Source organism: Phalangium opilio, unplaced genomic scaffold (genome assembly GCF_054372755.1).
Source record: "Phalangium opilio isolate 3A_F unplaced genomic scaffold, DU_Popi_V2 ptg000014l_1, whole genome shotgun sequence".
In the NCBI taxonomy this organism is placed as follows: domain Eukaryota; kingdom Metazoa; phylum Arthropoda; class Arachnida; order Opiliones; family Phalangiidae; genus Phalangium; species Phalangium opilio.
This window is the reverse complement of record NW_028324149.1, coordinates 3,615,874-3,635,115: the sequence shown is the minus strand read 5'-3', so window position 1 is coordinate 3,635,115 and position 19,242 is coordinate 3,615,874. Positions and strand designations below refer to the sequence as shown.

Genomic DNA, 19,242 nt, shown 5'->3' with positions numbered 1-19,242 from the left:
TTTTTTCTTAACTTTGGGGGGCGTCGAGTAATACGTAACGTTTTATGACGTCATTACTGGCAAAAATTATTGCTTTAAAGCGAGTCTCGGCTGTGGTTAGTTTAAACAAATGCCACTAGATGTTCCCATAGTCAAAGGGTGTTAACTATCCCACACCTCTATAAAGCGAGCTACAGCCAAATCCAAGAAGATGAGCACGGCAATCCCGGACCGGTAAAGGGGGAAAAACTCCCCAAGTTAAAACGCTCTTTGTACCAACCCCGAGGAGTAGTAACACACCGTGTAATATGCCGTAGAAAAGAAAATAGTACCGCGAGGTAGGCCCGGCGTTTGAATATAGCAAACTTAGGAGAGAAGCTAAAACGGAGAAGCGTTGCTAGGCAACGGACGCATCCAAAATAGGCCTAGATGGAAAGAATAAGCGGAGAAGCGCCTATCGCGGGGGTGATAGAGTCGATAGAGGGCTTCTTCAAGATGGCGGTACAACGATGCGGCACTAGCGCGGAATACCCGCCTAAAACAATGTCGAATTTATCCTAACTTAACTCGACGTAGAAAACGGTCGGTGTCTCAAAAGAACAGTTGCTTTTATAAAATTGAGTTGTATATTGAATTGAAATAGACGCCGCGAGTTCCCCTTTAATCTAATAGGCCCGAAATTTAGGGCCTTAAATTGAAGGCAAAATTATAGCGGTGGCGTCGGCGGGTTACTTTTATGTTATTGCCAAGTAATTGTTCATTGGATTGCTATGAGAAAGAAAATGTGCGCGTGAAATTGTTTCTAAGAAGGGCTGAACGCGAGCCTCTTCACAATCCAGGGCCTTCCACCGATAAGGTAAGCCTAATTCTTTATTTTCACAGGCCTGATTAATATACGTGGTTAAGCCTATTTTTAAGAATTGAACGCGCTGCACGTGGGCCTTGCTTAGCTTCTCGCTTAGCTTATTTAAGGTATTATCGATTGAGACGAGTACCGCTCGGATCATTTTTAATCACGCTTTATTAATACTTAAGTAGATGGACTTTAATAATTAATAACGACCGCGTTCATAATGAAGTGAATGAATGACCTTTGTAGGCTTTGTTCCTCAATCTTGATTGCAACCGTTTTTGGGGTCAGGGTTCATTTGTCTGGGCGCCGATTCAAATTTAGACTTTAGGCCTATCGAAATGATAGAATGACCTTTGTTGTACAACGCGATCGGAACGGTTTTGGGGTCAGGGGTTCATTTGTCTGGGCACCGATTCAAATTTAGACTTTAGGCCTATCGAAATGGTACAACGCGATCGGAACGGTTTTGGGGTCAGGGTTCAGTTGTCTGGGGTTCTGACCACGCACCAATTTTAGGCCTGAAGACTAGCTAGGGATGTATCAGTTTAGGTCAAAGCCCGGGGTTAGGATGGAATTTTAAACTAGTGGTGTAGTTTAGCCTATTTTAAACAGTTATTGGCATTTGAGCGGGTTCCGTAACAAATTTTGAACACGTGACATTTTTATGGTGCTTGGCACTATGAGGGTCGTTGATTGGATACACCATTTATTTTTTGTCGTACTCGTGGTTTTGCTTATCAACTGAAAATTAAAAGGTTTGATAACGAAATGAACACGATTTTCGTTGCTTCTCACATTATGGCAAGGAATTAGACATGTCTTAACAATGCTGCTATTAGGTAAAACAAATTCATTATAGCTTTATAATGTCTCAGAATAAATCGAGTATTTCTAGAAAGATAAACGGCGAACGTCTAACGTCTAGAAACATTTTGATTTCGATTGCTTGACCTTAAAGTGGTGAACGGAGACAGGATATGACGTGGTACCATTTTAGTTCGGGAATTAGATCCAAAAAGCTTAACGAAACCTTTAAATTCGTAACTCCATAAAAGGTCTCTGAACAAGTAGTCGCGTACAACTATCCCTTGAAATTGACTGAGGTTTCATTATCGGCTATTTAAGAAAAAAGTAGTAAAAAACCATTAGACCAAAAATCGACTGGCTTTTTTAGCGAGCTAGACTGTTTGTTATTGATTGGCTTCAATGCGGTCAAGAATTATTTCCAATTTACGTTACTGGAATAAATAGTTCGTTCTTCTCTCCAAAACGGTACTGCAGGGTTCATACAAACCTGGAAAAGTCATGGAAATAAATAGTTGACAAAAACCTCATGGAAAATTCAGGGATATTTAATATTTTTAGCAAAATTCAGGGAAATCAGGGAAATTTGCGTCAAACAGGGGCCGAGTAATGTTCGTGAACATACCCTCCATAGGATTAGCATCACACCCAATTTTGGAGGCTCATAACTCGGGTTCTACTAGAGATACGGGGATGTCCTTTGAGTATGTTATAGTCAAATTTGTCCCCCATACAAGGATACTAAAACCTTAGGGCTACGACAAACAGGGGCCGAGTAATTACTAATTAAGCAAAATGTTCGTAAACATGCCATACGAATAGCATCACACCCAACTTTGGAGGCTCGTAACTCTGGTTCTACTAGAGATACGGGGATGTCCTTTGAGTATGTTATAGTCCAATTTTCCCCCATCCAACCATACTATAAACTTAGGGCTACGACAAACAGGGGCCGAGAAATTAAGCAAAACGTAAACAAACAACCCCCTCCATAGGGATAGCATTACACTAAACTTTGGAGGCTCGTAACTCTGGAAAATTCAGGGAAGTATGTGGGGAAAAACCTGGAAATCTCAGTGAAATTTGTTTTCCATAAGTGGTATGAACCCTGCGGTAGGTATTCCCCCCAATTTCTATTAAAGCTACCGTATATTTATCCCTATAGTAACGATACCATAAGTTCATGGGATATGTTCCATAAGTCTGTTTACATTTCCTCAAAATTCATAAAAATTTCCAACCATGCGATCCAACCATGTTCATGTTCCCGATTTTCGATTAGCTAAGGAATAAATACAATACAATAAATAGATATATATTTTTCAAGTATATTAAAAAAGAATACATTTTTGTAAGGGTTCTTGAAGAAAGCATTTTATACAGTTTTAACTATGGAGTACGTAAGGCATATTTTGTTTAGTTTAGCTGAAACGCTAAATTCGAAAAAGGACGGCTACTCGCTGCCACTGGCTTCACGCACGACTGCTTTATTGTAGGCGGAACGTTTTTCCGGTATATCCTTCTTTACGAGTGAAGTTACTGCTAGAGAAAACACGATAGGGATAAGCTCTCTTAAACTAAACACACTGAGAAAAGGTCCCTGTGCCGCAATAACGTGGTGGGAATAATTAGGCTACGTTTAGTTATCAAATGTCTTAGATAAATCAATTTAGTAAACAGATTATCAGAAGTATATAAATACTTCTCTTCGAGAGAAGTGTGCCACAAAGCGGCGGGGAAAATGAAACACGATTCTTCCCAACATCAGAATTAACATTTGGAGTACTCAAAGTTACTATTTGTCAAGGCGCACGCGCTTGTGGATTTTTGTCCCACGTCAAGACAATCAAGGTTTGTTGGTTGATTACTGAGGATTTAATACCAAACAGTTATAGAATTCACCCCTCGGTGCGATAGTTACCCATCTGAAGTTTGATGAGCGTGAAAACAAACAAATAGGGTGAGCCTGGGAAGATTCATGTTTCATAACTAAAGTATTAAAAGGATACAGAGTGTCATCCTTCTCCTATTATCCCCTTCTGACATATACATGATGTTCCAAAAAGGGTGGTAATTATAGGAGAGCGGGCAGTCAGTTTTTGAGTCAAATATGTTCTATCACCTATCTCTCTAAACATTCAAGTTACGAATGATTTAAAGATTTTAAGCGTAGAGACGCGACTGAAAATCAAAATTTCGTAATTGCCTGTTATTTGTTCGAGGTTAGTTTAAGAAATGGTTAGGAAAACTCATGCAATTCCGGAGCATTAATTTTATTATTAACCTATTGTTGCCGACCACCATCGAAGTGGTCAGCTCTTACGGTCCTTCGTGATAACCTAATTTAATTTTTGGTGTCAGGAGCGGAGATGGCGATCGGGACCATGGGTGGAAGCGTCCTGGGAATCTCACAGAAATTTCTCGCAACGCGTATTTCACATACCATCAACAGAAACTGTCAAATACGTCGTCGTCACTCCATCGTGTTATCACTCGTCTGGATACTGTTTTTCCTACCAAATGCCCATGCCTTTGGTAAGTACAAATTCAACTTTCAATTAATTAAACCATAAGTTCATAAGATATGTTACCCCCATAAGTTTGTCACTGGTTAATTGAGAGCTTGTCAAAAAGTGAATGAGGTAGGTCATAGATTCGAGGTAAAGCGAAGCTTTGTGAGGCGCTGCTGTCAAATACTTAGTAATGCAGGCTAAATAGGCCTAGGTGGAATGAAAAATTAACCACAGAGTGTTGTCTGCAATTCTCGCTTGTCGTTCTCGAACTAGCTCGAGCTGTAAGTTAAGGACTTTAGTGCGTGCTAGTAACTTTGAAGTCATGTCTAACGTCTTTGGGTCCACATACGACTACGTACGCCTCTTTTTTTTAAAAAAGGGTCCACTTATAGAGTAATGTCACGAGATTTGTGAATGCATTAATATTCGTTAAGCCTTTGATACCCTTTTGAAATTCCGCGTGTTTTAACCACGTGATTAGTGACTGCCGCGTTGTTAAGGTAGAGGTTAATAGCAATTTCACGCGCCAAAAGCCAGCGCGTGAAACTTCTCTCGTCGCGTGCTGCTTAAATAATAAATAATGCAATTCGTTTACTCTGCACGTGATTGCAAAGCAAACTCTGGTCTTAAGAGTATTTGCGATTGCGAAACGAAACTAAATTCATTTCGATTGATTTCTCGTAATCAAAAGCGTATGTACACCGTACTGACAACTTAAATACTAAATACAATAAAATGATCCGGAACTATTCCTTTGAAGAAGGATGCGCAGTATTGATTAGGGGCAGGCAATGGTTAGGGGGGGGCTTATCGAACCACCCCCTTTTCTCTTTTTTTTTTCTATTGATTTAAGTTCCGTGGCATTTGCCAGTTTGCTCGACTGTTTGCTCGATATACTTGTATACGGTTGAAAAGTAAAATAAACAAGCAAAAGTTACAATGGCATTTGAACTTAGGTTTGGAATTGACAAATGAGACTTAAAAGTATGACAGACGAGAAATAATTATATTAAAGTTCAAAGGTTAAAGTCCTTTATCCATTTTTTTGCGCCGTATTGTAATCAGAGAAGCCGTAACCCTATAACGCGTAAGTATGGGTCTGCCTTAGAGGTATATAGAGAGGGAAAAATGAAAAAGATTGATGCTCCATCTATGTTCTGAAAATATCTCCTTCAAACAGGGTTGGAATAGGGTCATTTCCTACTGAGATTTCTTCCTTGGTCAATTCGGGTTACGGATATGTAGTCTCAGCAGGCTTTCCCGGTTTCCGTTTCCGGTGAATTGGTCACTAAGAGACCCATCTAGTGGTCATAGCAAATAATAAACATATATTCAACTTAAAAACGCGTCATCTCTAAAGGCCCCTTTAAATATTAATTACGCGCTCAGAACGGAAGGGATTTGTCCTTTTAGGTGTTGAGTATGTGCTAGGGGTGGCTTTTGAGGAAAATCTGAATTCGCGCACGGTTCTCTTCGATCGAAATCCGTCGTCAATATTTACCTTCTTCGAAAGCCTCGACAGTTTTGTCAAGAGTAACGGCGGAGGGTGCGATCGTGTGGTCATTTCAAAATTCGACAGAGTATTAATTCTTGTACAGGTTATATTTCCTATTTTAAAATCGCCAGAAGTGTCGGGACATTTCACTTCCTCAATAGAGTCGTAATTGACTCGTGAATTTGTGTAAATGCGCTGAAACTATTTGATCCTAATTATTTAGTACCAAAAACAATTATCAATTAACTTTCTGTAAATACAGGGGGTTCTCAAAAGGGTGGTAGGGGCCAAAACGCAGTGGGTTTGTTTGAAGGGCGATTTTGAGTCAAAAAAAGGTTCTATGACATTTTGCCACAATGGACAACCCCTAAACTAGTTACGATTGATTGGAGTGTTTTAAGAATGACCCCTTAATTAAATTAGAAATCACTGTCTTCCAGTTTCTTAAGGGATCATCTTTAAAGCGTGATTCCAATGATCATAACGTGTTTAGGTTGTGTCCCTTGTGGCAAAATCAGTCAGGTTGATTTTCGACTCACTCACCGTACGTACTTCTGTCCTATAATCATCATTATCGTTTGCTAGTCTTAGGCTACCATCTCTCAGAGGAGTTGGCGTGGATATGAAGCGAGGCGTTAAGGGGTTGGTCTAGATGATGCGAAGATGGTAGAAGGGATGTATAAGAAAGCTACTGTTGAGGATGAAGACCAGAAAGGCTGGTGCTGTAGATAGTTCAAGTCCGGAACGTTGTGTTACCAGAGCAACGGTGAAAATTTAGCACCTAGTGTCCCCGGCCGTATTTCTTTACCGGGAGCCTCGCGGCTATAGCTACGGGTACGCTACAGGTTTTCTTAAGATAGTTTGGCGACGTTACTTCATACCTAGTCATGTTGCTCGTTGCCGTCGGCTTTGTATTGATTTTGTTGACAGTATTTCTCATCGTAATTATCATTTATATGCAAAACAGTTTCCTCGTTTAGAGAGGCAGCGAGTGTTCATCGCCAGTATAAGGTATGGTTTGTTTACTTTATTTTATCGCGCCTTGTTCCTGAATGATTTGCCCGTCGAGGCATCGCGAAGTGGCCGGTGCTTAAGTTACTTAAGATCAAATATCCTAACTGTGGTACTTAATCTTTGTTAATATAAATGGCAGTGCTTATTTAGTGGCGTTTAAAGTACAGGGGATGTTCATTTAACTATTATAAGTAGTAGTTACACACTAACCATGAAAGATTTAACTTCCAATTAGCATCTTGGATGGACAAATGGCTGAAAATTATAGAAACCCAACCCTATACCTTCCTTAGGGCATAACTAAGATGATTCTGCCTTCATTTCGACTGTCCGTTAATATAAATTTTAATATTGTATACTGCTTACTGTCCTTATGGTAAATAATCTGAAACGTGACTATGTACGATCCCATACTTCGTATAATTTTATTACTAACTTCTGAATCCATTTAAATGAGTTTGGTTTGATCGTCGTCGTGTAGATTCTTGTACGGTATTTATAGGTTCTAAACTTTGGTTGAACGAATTAAACGTAGCCATCTGTTATAGAAGGGAAATGTCGAGCGTCACAAAATAAACAAATTACGGACGAGTAAAATGTGTCATCTTCGAACAGGATTTGTGATTGAAATAGAATCATCGAGAGCCGTTTGAAGAGCCGACCGACAGACCGTCTTTTTTTCGAATTAAAGTCACTCAACGCGCTTGACTCGAAACTTTTATTTATTAAATGACAGATTTCTTGCAAACCATAATACTTTTACCGACACCTTTTCCTCCTGAAATGACAATAACAGAAATAGTAACTTTGGATCGATATTTCTCGACATTGATTGGACACTTACCGCTTCTATAATGGAAGTTGCGCATCTACCGTCATCACCGGAGTTTTAAATGAGCTTTTTTTTTCGTTTTCTCGTTACAGTTACCGCCGGGTCCGCTGCCGTGAGTAACGCTGTCACCACCCCTTCACCAACAAGGACCCCGAGTACGTTCTATTAATTAATTTTATTAATGAGTTAATGGATAACGTGTGGAACTGAAAGCGATTCTTTTTATATTCGACAGAAAAATGACTCTTCATTTTTCAGTTTAATTTAGGAATTGGGCTGGTGTTTTTTAAATTTAATCTCGGTGATTTCTTTGATTTCAGAATGCGACCGTATGTTTATCAGTAGTCCAGATGGTGCTCGAAACGGCTCATTCGCGGCACCCATTCTTAGAAATCCCGAGAAATATTATCATCAGTGCATTTACACTTTCATCGCCGCCGAAAACGAAAGAGTTCAAATCAGATTCACCAATTTTAATTTACGCGGATCACCGCCTGAGTAAGTTACTCCTCAAGTAGCGAATGCGAACGAAACCCAACAAGATAACCCTATAATGCCTAAGTTTGGGTCTGCCATAGGGGCTTTCGAGGGGGGGTGCCTATTTATTATATTCTACGTTTTCAGATGCAACCACGAGTACCTGGATCTTTATACTGAAGTTGCTGAGCCTACGACGGAGCTGATCAAGTCTCCGTTCGGGGGGAGATATTGCGGGCGAATCGTCCCTCGGCGACGAATTTCCATGCACCGCACTTTAGTAGTTGGCTTTTACACCGACGAAACGAGCGTAGATGGAGATGTCTTCCAAGGTACATACGAGTTCCTCAACGCCTGTAAGTATTCCGATTTTCTATCGAGTCCGTTTCGAACCACGAGGCTTAGGGATGTTGATTGATTTTATGTTAGCGCAATATGTGGTTGGTACTCCAACACCAAACACAGTATGCAGTTTCACCATCTACAGCGACCGAAAACGAGAAGGCGACATCCTGGCGCCCACGTATCCAGGAACGTACCCCAAAAACCTACAGTGTCAATACAGGTTCTTGGGTAGGAAGGGACAGAGAGTTCGCCTCGAGTTTATGGACTTTGATCTATTTTACGGAGGCGCTCAGTACGTTGAATCCTCAACTTCGTACCTTCTCCGATAGAAGTTAATTTTCCCTTTTCGACGGCAGTTGTCCATTCGACGTTGTCAAGGTTTACGACGGGGCCACGATTGAAGCGCCCCCTATCGGGACATTTTGCGGACAACAGCGCAACCTGGTTGTTTATTCTTCAGCCGAAAATCTCTTAGTTTTGTTCAACACGCTCCAGAGAACCGCCGACTCTCAGAATCGGGGCTTCTCAGGACAGTTTGAATTCAGCGAGAGATTTGTTAATTTAGGTAAGAATACGCGACCTAGGCCTATCGAAAACTCTCTTCTAATCGTCTCCGCCTGGTAATCTACAGGTTTTATTGGTAAAAATGATGGTGAACATATTAGAGGAACGGGTAGGTTGATGCTATGTTCTCGTCGTACGTCTTGGGTAGGCTAAACTTAGTTCTTGTTTGTACGTACAGAATGCGATCAAAAGATTCTTAGTCGTAAGGAATCAAACGGGACTGTCTATTCGCCCAATTATCCCTTCCTGTACCATCCCAATATTGTCTGCCGTTATTATATTTACGGTCTCCAAGACGCCCAGTACCTGGAAAAAGTTCGAGTAGACTTCGAAAAATTCGAAATACAGAGCAATGATGCCGAGTAAGCGTTGGTTACCAGTGTTAGGTCTTTTTGAAAGTTAGCGAATTGGAGTGATTGATGTTGAACAGGTGCACGGAGGGCTATCTGAAGATTTACCTGCAGGGGCAAGAGGAGAGAAGCGCGGTGGACGAATTCGATCACGTCTTCTGCGGACAACAGTTGCCGCCTTCCGTCGAGTCGGAAGGACCGAGGCTTATGATGGTGTTTAGTAGCGGTTCCTCACAGGGTCAGGGATTCAAAGCGCATTACACCTTTGAAACTGGTAAGTACTTGTACAGGGTCTTTCATGGGCGGTGGCGTAGCTAAGGGTGGAGCGACTGTGGCAGAAGGGTTCATGCGGGTCTTTTGGCTCGGGTAGACTACAAAGTCCCGGGGACAGCGTCACCGGACGGAACTTGTCACTTCACCTACATGAGCGAAAGCAGCAAGACGGGGGACTTCAATTCTCCGCGCTACCCGGCCAACTATCCCTGCAATACGCATTGCGAGTACTTCTTCACGGGTCTACCCGGCGAACAAATCAAATTCGTTTTCAATTACTTCCGAACCAAAACCCCTGATGACATCATAGGATACAAGTAAGTTCTTTGCAAAATTGACGTCACTGACACCCTGGTATTGAGGGAGAGCCTTATTCCTTTAGTGAACAGTGTACGGAAGATTGGCTCGAAATTTACGAACTCTTTCCAAGTGGTCGAGAGCATAAAATGGGGAGATATTGCGCTAAGACAGCCCCTGGTCCTATCGTATCGGATCAAGGAGTCAACGCCATGAAGGTCATCTTGTTCACCAATGACGAAGGAGTGGCCAGCGGATTCAGCGCCACCTATAACTTTCTGCCCACAATGAGCAAATTCGGCGGTAAGTACTCGAGGTTGCATTGCCCCTCTGTTGAAGAGCGGGACGAGAAATCAGAAATTGAATGCGCCTATAGATTGCGGGCAGAATATCAGCGGTGTTCAAAACGGTATGGTGACGACACCTGGCTTTCCAGCCAATTACGAATCGCACCGACAAATCTGCAACTGGTACATTACCGTACGACCCAACCATAAAGTGGTCCTCAACTTCGAATATTTTCTTATTGAAGGAGATCCTAGCTGTAAGTTTTATTTTACGTTTAAGCTAATCCAGGCTTTACTTGAATTTTGCCTGACCATTAACTTAGCTCGCGGTTGCCCGGGGGCCGTGGTACGCATCTGGCGCGACCTGGTACAGCCCCCTATGGAACTATGCGGTGAAACGCTAAACAACGACTCCAGGATGATTATATCCGCTTCCAACGTTCTTAAACTTTCGTGAGTCTATTTACTAATAACCTTTTTTTTTGGTATCCATACACCGCGGTAACAGGCAAGCTTAATCTTAATATTTTCAACCAGGTTTATTACCGCTGATAAAGCGGTTGGCTCCGGTGGTTTCAAAGCCATTTGGACTGAAGTCAAAGATCCGGGTGAGATTCATTTTAATTGTCCAAGGAATTTTGGGAACAAGGACCACGTGTTATAATAAAGTATTTAATTATTTTGAAAAGTAACAAAATGCGATGGCTTTGTTTGCAAAATCAACGGATTTTGTATATCAGAATCTCTAAAGTGTAATCGTCTCATGAATTGCGGTTTCATGGATGACTCCGACGAGTACAACTGTAAGTACAATTAAGTCCGCCCAGAGTATGCTTTAGCCGGGCCCACTTACCTTGAATGCGTTTCAGGCGTGCACCCTGTGGGTTTGAACATCTATTTAGTGGCGGGGTTGAGCACGGGATCGGCTTGTTTGGCGACGATTATTCTCTGCGTGTTGTGCCATCGCAAACGCCGTCGGCGGCGCAAGAAGCGACGACACGGAGGTGTCCCTCCGCCATTCGAGCCGCCCAGACAGAAAAGCCTCGCTTCCCCCAGGGAAATACCCGGCATGCATTTCATCTCCGTCGACAGCGTTTGACCAACGGACACCAACAGGCAACGGACAGACAAACACAGGAATTAATAATATCGTCGAAGAGCCCAACAATTCAAGTAGTACTACTTCGGACACATTATAATAATTAGTGAAAAAAAAATAGAAATCGGGATTTTTTTCGATCGAGGGGTTGGACACTTGAAATTTCAGATTGAAAGTGAAGCGTTTAACCCCTCGGTTGTCGACTGCGCGGACCGGACTCGAGCTAGCTACGAAAACCCTCTTCGTAAAAAAAAACGGTTGATTCAGTCATTTGGAGTTTAGTCCTATTAGGATTTAAGCACTTTGAAAGTTTTCTACCGCTAGATGTCGTTAGTGACTTCAGTTGATACCGTCTGCTTATTTAATGGTTCCAACTTTAGTTCCTGGTACTAAAAAACGTGTATGGGATTTATAAAGCGCTACACGCTTTTCTTTGGCATCAACAAAGTAAGAAGCGGACTACTTTAATCAACTACGTCAGACATTAACGACATCTAGCGGATGAAAAGAAAATTTTCAATAAAATAATAAAAAACGTGTAAATGGCACTTAAGCCGTTTACGCACTCTTATGGAAATGATTCTATCTATACGTATTTCAATGATAAGGTGACGTAAGTGTCATTATTCATAATTGTCCGATTAGAGATACAACATTTTGGCAATCGAAAACGAATAGAATCATTTCCGTTTGAAATACGTTATAATAAATATTAAACCGTAAAATAATTTAAAGGGGTTTAATATTATTTACCAAATTGACCGACATCCGTTATGAACTGAACCGAACCAACAACCGAAAGATCCAATCAGTAATTGGGACGTGTTAGTATTAATACTTTTTAAAAATAATAATTTTTTGAAATCATCCCCCCCTTCCCCCCGCGTTTGTGCAAAACTAAAAAAAAAAAAGAATTGTGCAAATTGTGCAAATAATTTTAAGAAACCAGCTAAAAGACTAATTCGTTCAGAATACGAACTATCAACGTTTAACGAAACGTTAACTAAAATGAACTTAAACCGTACCGTATTATCTATCATAGATATGAAATATCTTTCGTTTATATTTCATATATCTATGAATTAACCTTTTTTAAAGGTTAAAATAAAAAAGGTAAGAATAAAAAAAAAATTCCAAGGCAGCTAAAATAATTATAATATTTAACTATAATTAAAAATTAATTAATAATGTATAAAGGTGTAGTGAATTAAGCTTCAACGTTTAGAAGTATCATAGGTATTACGTTTTAGGTCAAGGAGTGAAGTCGGTAACGATCTGAAAACTAAGGAAGAAAAACCAGCCAATAAAAATGTAGCCAGCTTTATAGATACGTCATTTAATCGAAAACCCCCAAATATCCATTCGTATATTATATATAATTAGTTAATTCACTAATTAACGCGGATGTATTAATTAAATTGAAAATATTTAATAGTGTTTGATTTTATTGGAGAAGTTATGCATAACCTAACCATTTCTTATACCATAGTACATGTATTTCAGATAGTTGTTTGTTTGATTGCTTGTTGTTTACTTTGACCCTTTTTCTAGCAACTCAATATAATTGTAATTTAGACTTGGGAGCATAAGTTTATAAGTGATATGTTCCATAAGTATGACGCTTCTTACTTCGTAAATCGTAATGTTAGAGACTTACAGCTCGAGCTAGTTCGAGAACGACAAGGGAAAATTGATTGGCTACACTCGGTTTTTAATTTTGCAGTCCTATTTAGTCGGTACTAAGCCTTTTGACAGCAGCGCCTCACCAGGCGTCGCTTTACCTCGAATCTATGGCCTACGTCATTCACTTCGTGACAAGCTCCAGTTTGTAAGCAGAGATTAACAAACTTATGGTTAACATGTCTAATGAACCTTTGCTTGGTAAAATGTGCTTTTTTAAATGGGGACGTTAGCGTAAGCAAGACGGATCAATACTTAAGTTTATGTCCTTATGCCAGCGTCTGTCGCGTTAGCCTTCAACAAAATCGATTACTTTGTAGCTCGTCCAATGACACGAACGGATACGTTTCAAAAGAGCACCTGTGGAGCTTGATTCCCGACGTAACCAACAACGACTTACACTAAGCAGGTAAGACTTTATTTAGAGTGATTTTGTTTATATGTTACGATCGATCAGAATTCGATTTAAGCGAATGAAGTGTGTCCGCATCATTGTTGAAAGTGATGACCCTAGGGCTGGGAGGGCTTAGCCAGTAACTGTAGCCACATTGATCTTTACCTTATTAGAAATTATTTTATTTAGAAAGATAATTAAATCATGAAGTGATAAGCCCTAAAATAATCGGCACTAATTATGTCAGATTGCCTTAATTTAAATGAAAGAGGTCATGCCTACAAATCCCGCTTCATTCCATGCGCATTATGGATTTCAATGCAAATCTTAATTGACCATGTGGCTAAAAATAGGTGTAACGATGATATCTTGTGAAGTGGGCGGGGACTCGAGTAGGCTTACTAAGCATTGAGATAAGATACAATTTCCTCCCACATCTTGCATAATAAATATTCCTGTAAATTTACTCTAATTAGCTACGTTTATTTCTGTTTAAGTAGCATACTGAGGAAATGGACTAAGGTTTTTGCGGTACAATGGCGATTGGTTTTGAAAATAATCAAGTTCATGACGTTTACGAAGGCCCCTTTTTTGCCGAGCGTCCTATTCAACTAGTATGTCCGGCGTGCAACTCTAATATCGTTACCACCGTCGTAAGAGAGAATGGATTGGCGACTTATACCATGAGCGCCTTATGTTTCCTTCTCATGTAAGTTGACTTTCAAATTAAACTCCTCTACGCGTAAGTTAAGAATAGGCCTTTTGCAAAAATGTGTATGTGGCCCGGGCCATCTTGTTGAAATTTAGGTGATAAACGTCAGCGCCTGAGAGTACTAGCCTACGAGAGAGATAGATTTCGTTCTAATAGCCGAGTACTATCTTCCATTTGTACGTGTTTTGGTATCGTTGCCATAGAAACAATGATTTTCCAAGTCTTCAACGTTTGTACTGTCATATTAGTATATTAAAAATTGGTGTCAACTTAAGACATAAAATCCGAAAGTAATGGAATATTTAAGTACCTAATGTCCGGATCGATGCGGAACCTTTATGGACTAGCTTCGTTAGAAAGGGGGTGTAGACTGTGTATCCCTCCCTCTAGGGGATACTGTACGCGCCCAGTAGGGGGGATGGCACTGAGCTGATGACGTTTGCATACGTAATACTGACACTACTCTATGCTAATTAAACAATTTTTTTTTATTTTTATTTGAAGATGTCCTTTATTTTGGGTTCCTTTGGTGACGAACTTCAGCAAAGACATTGTTCACTATTGCCCTAATTGCAAATTGGAAGTTGGAGCCAAGAAACCCTTCGAATTATGAATTTACTATTTATTTATTTTTTTAACAAGTTTTTGTATACTTCTACGGGTAATTTACTTTAAATGTGAACCCGCCACTCGTAAAAACTGTGATACTAACTCGTTGTGCCTTCAGCTATTCTTATTAACTTTTTACATTACTAGTAACTAGAGTCTAAAACTCTCTTTTCTATTGCTAACGACATAGAAACGTTGACGAAAATAACTATTAACTAATCTAACTATTTTATTAACTATTTTTTTGACAAACTCCTATAACCTAACTTTACAATCATTAAAACTAATACTCTACGTTGAAGCAATCGAAATATTTCAATTTTTACTTGCTTACGTTTACAATAGCATAAGTTGATTATATAATTCTGTAAGTTCACAGCTATCAGTAATGGATTCACTACTTTCATTGACTGTCCTCTAAACCTATTTAATCGTCCCATATATTACCAACTGATAATTATCAATTATTTCGATATATATGCTTTTCGCTATCATTTTCAATATCGGTCGTCATATCGTTTAAAGATCATGGCCGGAATAGTCTTACAGGTAGGATTTGATTGGTCGCTCTTGCGAAAATAGTGAAGATCAAATGTTGCGATTATCCAAGAGCACGATATAGAAATCGAGTACCAATATACTCTCGTCATTTTTCGCTTAGTTTCGGTCCTAGGTGTACTCCGAAAGGTTTAACTTCAATTTTGTTCATCCCTATGGATTTATCAATTTGAAAATTAATTGGTAAGTTTGCAGAAAACTTTAATTTGTAATTATTTAAAGTGGTAGACAGTCCTTTTTGGAATATCCTGTATAGACAAATGGTTTTCAAAATAATTTTATTTACAACGGACCGTAGGTTTGGATTATGAAGAGTTTAAAGTCAAAATCTTTTTGTGATTTTCATTAGACATCTTTAACAATATTTTAAAACAAATTCAATTATTTTTAGATGTCAGTCATGAAGAACCTGCTATATTTAATATTGCTCTCAACAACGGCTGCAACGGCGGTGAATTTACTGTCACCACTGTCTTTCAACGTACTCTTGGCCCCCATCAAAACTCCCATTAAAATATCGAACCCTTTAAGCGGTCTGGCGTCCATCAAGGCCCTAGCGATGGCAAAAGCGGTTATCGGTACGTTGAAGAACAAACCAAATCATAAACAAAGTGATACTAAACCGAACCAGGATAAAAATGTGCTGAAATTCGTCATACCCAATCACCCCTTGAGTTCTGCGATGGTTAAACCTCATATTCATATCCACGCGACTAATATAATACCCCCTGTACGTTTGACGCCGTTACAAGGTGGTGCTCATCCTGGTCAACCCGTAACGGGACCAGTAGGAGCGACTGTTGTTCCGCAAAGTGTGGCTTATAGCCATCGCTCTCAACATATCGTATATAATCCCGTTCGACCAGTTTCACCAACAATGAACCATCATTTTAATCGTGGTCAACAGGTAGTTCAACCCGGTCAACTTCAAGCCCAACATCCGTACCAAACCCAACCTGTTCAAAGACAAGCTCAACATTTTACAAGGCTCAACCCAGCTGGTTTACCCATGATTCCCGCTTATACTGGGACAACCGCGGGATATGGTCCTAACAATTTCGTTCATCATAATCTCCCAATTGGACACAATCGACAACAACCACAAGCAACAGTTGGATTTAATCCTCAGCAACCGCTAAATACTTACAATCAGCTGCAAAAATTGGTACCGTTCAATCCTATAGCGAACGTAGCTGCTAATGGTCAACAACCTGGAACTGCTACGTTTAATTACCAACAGCAACCACAATCTCTAAATATTTACCCTCATCAACAGTCGCCAGCAGGGTTTAATAGACCTATGGTTTATAATAATCAACAAGTACACACTGCAAATAACAATTATCAACAAATTTCTCCACCAAATAGCAATTATCAACAAATTTCCCCACCAAATAGTAATTATCAACAAATTTCCCCACCAAATAGCAATTATCAACAAATTTCCCCACCAAATAGCAATTATCAACAAATATACCCAGCAAATAGCAATTATCAACAAATTTCTTCACCAAATAGCAATAATCAACAAATATCTCCACCAATTAGCAATTTTCAACAAATGTCTCAACAAAATAGCAATTATCAACAACTGTCCCCACCAAATAGCAATTATCAACAAATACCTCCAACAAATAGCAATTATCAACAGTTACGTTCTGTAAATTACTTTCCTCAACATCTACCTAGTGCAGGCTACAATCATCAGCAATTACCAAATGCTGGTTACAGTCAACAGTTACCTATGGCCAATTACTTTCCTCAACAGTCAAATAATGTTGGGTATAATCCTCAACAGTCACCCAATCTTGGGTACAATCTTCACAGGCCACCTAAAGTTGGGTACAATCCTCAACAACCCCTTTCTGCTGGCTACAATCATCAGCAGTTACCTCCGCTTGGCTACAATCGTCAACAATCACCTACTACCGGTTACCCTGCAAATTACAATCATCAACAGTTCCCCACTGCAATTTACAACCACCAAGAATTACCCGCTAAAGGTTCGAAATATCTACAACCAAGTATTGGATATAAAATTCCACAGTCACCATCTGGATATAATCCTCAACAACTTCAAACGAATTTTAGTCCGGTTCAACTACAAATACCAGTAGTATATACTGGTTCCAATCCCAACTACAATATACACCAACCACCTTTCAACGTGCAATTAAGTCATCAACAGATCTCCATTCCCGGGAATGTCGCGCAAGTAACCTTACCACAGTTACAAAAACCTTCCTCTACAAAAGATTCGTACAACCCCGCTTCTGGTTCTCAGCACTTAACCCCAACGAGCTACCCAACGCCGCAAGTAACCACGAATGACGCATCTCTCCTAAACCAAGCTCAAATTCAATCATTAAACATTAATACAACTCAGCCGTCCAAGTACTCGTACTATTACATTGTAAAAATCGCCCATCCTAAGCCTAACAACACCGATCCAATCGGAGCTTCTAACTCCGATGACGTTATTAGTATTCAACAACTAATCACTACCCACTTAATGAATGAATCTGTTACCATAACACCACTAGAAGTTCCGGTTGTGACGTCAAACATTACGACTGAAGTTATTGGTGATGTTGAAGAGGATGATAGTGGTGGTGAAAATGTAAATGATGACGTGGAAACTGAAAATGATCAGGTCACTAGTACCAAATCAGTGCAAGTTAGCCGTAGAAGAGATAACGATACTGATTTGAGTTTCAGAGGAGAGCCACGAGTGTACGCCATTAACTTGGAGTCGAAACCGGTCTACGTCTATAATTACTATAAACTGTACCAATTGGATCATTCGGGACTGAAGCCGTGTACCATTGGTACTTGTTATATTCTCCAACCTTCGAATGGTAACGCAAGCCACGTCTATAAACCTGATTATGATCACCGGTCTTGGGACGGTACTTTGGCCAACATTAACTATGGACCCAGGTTACTGGACAGTAGTTACACCAAGACTAACTACAAGCACGATAGTTTCGCCAGTTCTAATGAACCACGAGACAGTAAGGATAGTTTAGCAAGACATTACCAGAAAGACGGGTCTCAGGATGATGGTTACTCCGAACCTGTTTTCAACGGGGCTTGGAATTTGAGATTCGTTAGTGAAACTTCAAAAGCGGTTGATAATAGCGCCCTTCCTAGTGACCTTAATGAAGACAATCAAATTGAAGAGACAATATCAAAATATATTAAACGTGTCCTTCAAGAGAATAACTCGAATCAATGCGATACTAGGTTACTATGCGAAGTTAATTACTTGTTAAAATTGCTAAGAAGACGAACAACGAATTTGAATGTAGTTCTTAGATTACGGTAAGTTATTTACGACTAATTAATATAATTAAAATTAGATTAAATTTTAATTCGTATCGTAGGAGGAGTTCGGAGTTTTATAACACCAATTCTAAAAGCGACATTATTGTGGAATCAATTTCAAAATCGGGCTGTTACCGAAATTACAACAATTGTCCTTCATTAGACATTGAGTATTTATTACGGAAGTTAATTACCGTTCAATTTCATAGATAGAATACCGATGTAACTTAATTTTAAGGACTTAAAATTAAATTAATTTAACGAAACCCCATTTCAATTGAAAAAAGTAATTCAAGAATTTTATCAAACTTCAAATCGTTCTGGTTTATTTTTAAGACAATTTCTAGCGAAAGGATTATACCAGTTCCTCGTAAGATTATCCGAGAAAGCTGGAGAGACATCGCCTCGTAAAATTTCCTTGTAAACAAGTTTTTCTTACGTTGTTTTTTGCATGCAATGGTGAATCATGTTAAATTTCAACCATATTTGGACCCGCGTGAAATCATACGTTTAAGAGCAACACTTAGTATACCATAAAATCATAAGATATGTTCCATTAGTATGAAAATGGTCACTAAGAGCTTGCAATGAAGTGACGTAGGTCATAGAATTGAGGTAAATCGACGCCTGGTGAGGTGCTGCTATCAAAGACTTAGTACAGACTGAATAGGAAGATGGACTGCAAAATTAACCAAGTGTAGTCAATTCTAGCCTTACGAAGTATATGTAGTGTCATACTTATGGAACATATCTTATAAACTTATGGTACTAGAACCTGGT

At 39.6% G+C, this 19,242-nt stretch overlaps 1 protein-coding gene across 15 annotated transcripts; it reads left to right on the top strand.

The window, feature by feature from the left end:
- The first annotated feature begins 5 nt into the window (after nucleotides 1–5).
- Nucleotides 6–18,728, top strand: LOC149705134 (suppressor of lurcher protein 1-like). Of its 15 annotated transcripts, XM_089865353.1 has the most exons (19): nucleotides 6–835; nucleotides 3,998–4,171; nucleotides 7,583–7,645; nucleotides 7,811–7,988; nucleotides 8,115–8,323; nucleotides 8,397–8,604; nucleotides 8,669–8,877; nucleotides 8,944–8,985; nucleotides 9,055–9,238; nucleotides 9,307–9,500; nucleotides 9,597–9,816; nucleotides 9,882–10,099; nucleotides 10,173–10,340; nucleotides 10,407–10,536; nucleotides 10,621–10,691; nucleotides 10,773–10,886; nucleotides 10,953–13,271; nucleotides 13,757–13,965; nucleotides 14,473–14,888. In XM_089865353.1, the coding sequence occupies exons 2-17, from the start codon at nucleotides 4,006–4,008 to the stop codon at nucleotides 11,180–11,182; spliced, it is 2,604 nt and encodes an 867-aa protein (XP_089721479.1). In that variant the 5' UTR covers nucleotides 6–835; nucleotides 3,998–4,005; the 3' UTR covers nucleotides 11,183–13,271; nucleotides 13,757–13,965; nucleotides 14,473–14,888. The 15 variants fall into 15 exon arrangements, with proteins under 15 accessions (XP_089721479.1, XP_089721480.1, XP_089721478.1 ...); XM_089865354.1 differs by lacking the exons at nucleotides 6–835; nucleotides 3,998–4,171 and adding an exon at nucleotides 6,269–6,655; XM_089865352.1 differs by lacking the exons at nucleotides 6–835; nucleotides 3,998–4,171; nucleotides 7,583–7,645; ... (11 more) ...; nucleotides 10,621–10,691; nucleotides 10,773–10,886 and adding an exon at nucleotides 18,522–18,728 and having other exon boundaries at nucleotides 11,183–12,795; nucleotides 12,906–13,010; nucleotides 13,183–13,271; nucleotides 14,473–18,459.
- Nucleotides 18,729–19,242: the final 514 nt, after the last annotated feature.